A 5,329-nucleotide genomic window follows, 5' to 3' on the forward strand; every position below is an offset into this window, starting at 1 on the left:
CTCGATTCTCCCCCCGAAAAATATTTTGATGCTGACATTGAGAGAAGTTGCAAAAGTTAGAGTTGAGCACCGCTCTGGCGGACACGTCTGAGTAACTAGGAACTGGAGTTAGAAATCAAGTTTGCCTTAAATTTCGACCTCCGCCACGACTTCCGAGGGTAGTGTAAAGTATATGTAGGTGGAAACTCATTCTTTGCAAAAATTCATGTACGCAGCCATGAACGGGAGTCTATACATGCTGTGGGCCAGAGTTGTGGGTGAAGAGGTCCGGCAAGCTGATTGTTGAAATTGATAGACAAAGCTATAGACAAAGAGGACATAGGGAGCATGGAGTGATCCTATTGGTTGAAATAGGTGGTTCCTACAAACTAAGAGAAAATTATGGACTGACTATAGGGTCTCTCGTGAGTTGCCGTTAGTTAGTCTATTCCCTACCTCCTTCGTCCATCGCAAGCATCCGCTTCCACAATATTATCCCTCCATATACCTTGTGTCGTCTTTGTCTATTGCTTTGTCTACCAATCTCAACAATCATGCTTCGGGTGTGTTATACCGCGGGTGATGAGTCTGAGGGCGAGTAGTCCCAGAATCCTCAGGCCACCCTTAGTTCGGCCGTTCAAGTATTACGTGACGCAATTAGGGGGGGTGGGGGGTTTGAGCCAGCGTTACGGTGCGTTACAAGGGGAGGGGAGGGGGTCAAGCCCAGCGTCATGTAACGAATCCGAGCCGGGGGGGGGGGGGCTTTGAGAAAAACCGTGCAATGTGTAACTTGTTCAAAATTTTCCAAATGCACTTTTCCGGCAAGATTATGAATGATACAAAAATCATGTATTTTCACACCTTTGTTGACCTCTCCCCGTCGTATTTCAGCAAAATATCTAAAAAAAACGGAAATTTTTGTTCAAGCTGCTTACTTAGCGTTTTCTTAATATTTTTAAAATTCAGGGGGGGTATGAGTTATATAATTCAAAAGTGGGGGGGGGGGTGTAGGGCTGCGTTACGGGTGCGTTACAAGTGGTAAAGAGGGATAAAAAAATTGGAAACAATGCGTCACGTATAACTTGAACGGCAGAACATCGTGTATGAAATTATGACCGAACAGCTTGTCTGGTATGGTCATGTTCAACGAATGGCGGATGACGGATTGCCTAAGAAGGTACTAGATTGGGTTCCTCCGGGGAGGAGACACAGGGGACGTCCAGCAAAATCGTGGATAGGTGGCATTCAAGATGAAATTACAAGATGTCATTTACGAGATGACCTCTGGGTTGATAAACAAGAGTGGCGATTAGGTGTCGCAGAGTACCCGGGCGAGTTGTAAAAGCGATTTAAATGTATGTATATGACTTGAACGACCCTTTAGTTTATTCAGCTAAGCCAATGAAGAGACGTATTTCATTCCAGGAGTCGGGCGACGAAAGCGACCGAAGCAGCGGAAGCAACCGTAGTAGTGGCAGTAACCGTAGCAGCGGAAGCAACCGTAGTAGCAGCAGCAACCGTAGCAGCAGCAGTAACCGTTATAGCAGTGACGGCGGTGGCAGCGGTGGCGGCAGTGGCGGCAGTGGCAGCGGCAGTGGTAGCGGTGGCGGCAGTCGCAGCGGCAGCGAGCATGGGGGTAGCGGAAGTGGCGGAGGCAGTGAAGGCGCGGCCAGCGGAGGAGAAGTTAGCGAAGCGGAGGTCTCAGCTAGCGACAACTCCGACAGCAGCGACGACGACTCAAGCACAGGAAGCGACTCTGACGAGAACACAGACGAGTACGTGGACATAATGGAAAGTGAGGAGACGCGGCAAGAGCACCGGGAAGGACTAGAAGAGTGCTTGAGATTGGACGACTGTGCATCACACTTCACGAGTCCATCGACGGATGCAAACTGCAATGATGCCTTGGAACACTTCCAACACCTCACCCGATGGGAGCAAAGGGTCTGCCCGTACGCCAAGGACCCCGCCTGCCGGGTGTGTCCCGGCATGTCCAGGAGGTGCTGCACTTTCCTGTGCCGCCCAACCGAGGCCCAAAACCAGCGCCGCATGTCCCGTGGGCGTCATCCCAGTAGACGCTTCCGGCCTAAACCGCTCGACCACATTACTAGGGCTATAGGCTTATGAGCTAGGCCTTCGCGCAAGTTTCCAACACGCACTGTCCTCCATTCAACTCTTTTATAAGTTTAGTCCAGGCGCCTGCTAAGTCTACCTGGAATTTTGGGTACACAGCCATTTGTTTGGCTTACTTTATGTTGTTTGGGTCGCTGAATTCGAATCTGAAGTTTCCTACCGCGTATTTGGTCAGCATTTTCCACCATTTTGAAAAAATGGCCTAAAAAGGCCTTTTTTTGCGGTTTTTTTTTATGTAGCGGCTACGCATGAGAAAAAATCCCGGATTTAGCTAATGTTTTGAATAGCTGACAAAATTTGGAAGAAAATGGTATATGAATATTCTAGGTTTGCTCAAAAATTGAGGAACCTCGGATCTCGGAACTTTGGAACGCTTCGGAACTTAGCTGACCGCGGCGAGCCGGATCACGCGTTAACGGGTGCGCCGCGAAAACGTGGATGGGCGCGATGTTCACGATGCTGTATCTTCCTCAATTTTTAAGCAAACCTAGCATATGTATACACAATTTTCTTCCAAATTTTCTCAGCTATTCAAAACATTAGCTAAATCCGGGATTTTTTCTCATGCGTAGCCGCTACATAAAAAAAACCGCAAAAAAAGGCCTTTTTAGGCCATTTTTTCAAAATGGCGGAAAATGCTCACCAGATGCGCGGTAGGAAACTTCAGATTCGGATTCAGCGACCCAAAAAACATAAAGTAAGCCAAAAAAATCGCTGTGTACCCAAAATTCCAGGTAGCCTCATTTTTAGCTACCAGGCGCCTGGACTAATTGACGTATTTCTATCAAAGAGAACTATGTGCAGGTGGGAAAGATGGGGGTCTGCTCGTTAGTGCTCGGGCCATAAGAATGAACGGGAAATATTGTGCGCCAGTGACGAAGCCGTCGCCGCGGCTCCTCGTAGTGGACATTAACTCATGAGCCCTGTTCACAACGCTCTAGACACATGCCCATGGCTCATGGGTGCCGCATTCAGTTGGCTCACAATTTCGTTTGCTGAATTGGAAAAGCGGGATTTTACATTCTGTCAAACGGAACTATATGTGCAAAGTGTATGAGCCATGGGCATGTGTCAAGAGCGTTGTGAGCAGGGCTCATGAGTTAATGCCCACTACGAGGAGCCGCGACGACGGCTTCGTCACTGGCGCACAATATTTCCCATTCATTCTTATGACCCGAGCACTAACGAGCAGACCCCATCTTCCCACCTGCACATGGTTCTGTTTGATGGAAATACGTCCAAATAGTCGATTATTATTTGGACGTATTTCTGCCGAACGGAGCTGGAGGCAGGTGGGAAAAAAGGGGTGTGCTCTTTAGTTAAGGACCGTAAGAATGAATGCGAATTATGAAGCGTCAGTGACGTCAGTGGCAACGAGGCAGGTTCCGTTGTCGCTCTTGTTTGGCATTAACTCATGAGCCCTGTCCACAACGCTCTTGTCACATGCCCATGGCTCATGAGTGCCGCATTCAGTTGGTACATAGTTCCGTTTGACAGAATGTAAAATCCCGCTTTTCAATTTCTCCTAAAGGAATCACGCCTATTTTAACATTTTTTCTTATACAGCTTTTTAGAGCACACCCCATCTTTTCCGCTCGTCATTTGTTCCGTTTGGCAGAAATACGTACAATTATAATTTGAGGGGCTTGAAGGACAAGGCGCATAAGTGCAGTTTTTGAAAAAATTAAGATATTTATCATTGCAAGTAAGACATGCATGTGTTGTAGTGCATATTCTGTGGAAAATTCGCTCCCAAATTCCAATTTTTAAGCATCAAAAAGTCAGTTTTAACTTTCTCCAAGAAAACCCCGGGCAATTCCTGTTGGGTTCCCATGGGGCCTTTTCGTCAGGGGAGAATAGGAATTGGACACAACATAGTTATACGGCTGTCAATCATGCAGACGTAAAAAAACAGTTCTTTTTCACAGTTACTGTGAAATCGCTTTGAATCATTTTTCGACAATTCGACAGAGAAGCAGTTCTTGGTGGACGCTATAAGCTTGGTACACGGACTTTATGTCCACTTTTTTTACATCCACAGACTTTTCGTCCACAATTTTTACGTCCACAGTTCTAAAGCCCACACTATTGTTAAGTCCATTACTTAAACGTCCACTAAGTTGAGTCCACAAATGTAAAGTCCACTAAAATCAATAATTCAAGCGTCATATTTTAGTCCGTGTGTAAAATTATATTGACAATATCGAAATGAGAAAATTAAGAGAGAATGAGGTGTTGTTATCGTAACTCATATTTTAAATGAAATGTTAATTTCTTCTTTTGATTCATCTTTTCAAATTGTCTTTGGTAAATACTTGGTTTCATTTCTATCCTTGAAATTTCCGATATAAAATATGCCTTAAATGTACATTCTTTTTTTTAATGAAATTGATTACTTCATTTTAAAAACATTTACATTTTTAAAACGTGGTAAATATTTGTAAAACCTTTTCCAAGCAATGGCATCGATATGAATCTCAATGAGCCGTAGTTGTGATGAAAGAAACTATACAAAAATTAATAAAATAGGAATAAAACTAAGAAGCACGCAATTTTTTGTTTTTAACTTATTTGTACATCGACCTCCTTGAGTCAAGTACGTCCAATTTTGAGCGTTTAGTTGCGCTTACACCACGCTGCAGCACAGTAAAAGCCCAAAACATAAAAGAATAAATTTGAATGCTTTGGAAATCATTAAATTTGACACGAAACGATTATTATATTTACAAAAAACACATTATATTTTCCAGTAGTGCATATTTCTTTTTCATCAGTTTAAAAGGGAATAATCCATGCAGAGAGTGCAAACATTTCAAAATCATGAGGTGAAAAACGCTGACTCCGCGAGTTTAAATATTAGAGCCAAACGCAGAGCGGAGCGGCGTGTTAGCAGCGCAGAACGCGCACTGGCGCCTACAAACCTAACGGGATACTTCACGCATTGCGCAACGCGTGAAGTATCCCGTTAGGTTTGTAGGCGCCTATGCGCGTGTCACGCTGGTTGCCTGCCGCGCCGCACGTTTTAAGCAACTATTTCGCGTCAGAGGCGTTGCACAGTATCCTACAAGATTGAAGGCGCACGAAATAACTAGTTAAAGAGGACTTTCAATTTTGACTGCATCTGTTACTGAAATATGTTTAATTTGGCATTGGAGCGTTCCCTAGGCTCCCGCTTTGGTTTTCATCTTATCATATCCGTACAAAGTACACATGAACA

At 44.7% G+C, this 5,329-nt stretch overlaps 1 protein-coding gene across 1 annotated transcript; it reads left to right on the forward strand.

Annotated features, from left to right (window-relative positions):
- Positions 1-945: 945 nt before the first annotated feature.
- On the forward strand, positions 946-2,160 carry LOC140224578 (uncharacterized). Its single transcript, XM_072300284.1, has one exon. It carries the CDS (start codon positions 1,333-1,335, stop codon positions 2,104-2,106), a length of 774 nt encoding a protein of 257 aa, XP_072156385.1. The 5' UTR covers positions 946-1,332; the 3' UTR covers positions 2,107-2,160.
- Positions 2,161-5,329: the final 3,169 nt, after the last annotated feature.

The sequence above is a fragment of the Bemisia tabaci genome, chromosome 5 (genome assembly GCF_918797505.1).
Source record: "Bemisia tabaci chromosome 5, PGI_BMITA_v3".
NCBI lineage: Eukaryota > Metazoa > Arthropoda > Insecta > Hemiptera > Aleyrodidae > Bemisia > Bemisia tabaci.

Bases quoted from the DNA above. Each gene is read 5' to 3' on its own strand.
- LOC140224578 (XM_072300284.1), top strand. From the start codon at position 1,333: ATGTATGTATATGACTTGAACGACCCTTTAGTTTATTCAGCTAAGCCA.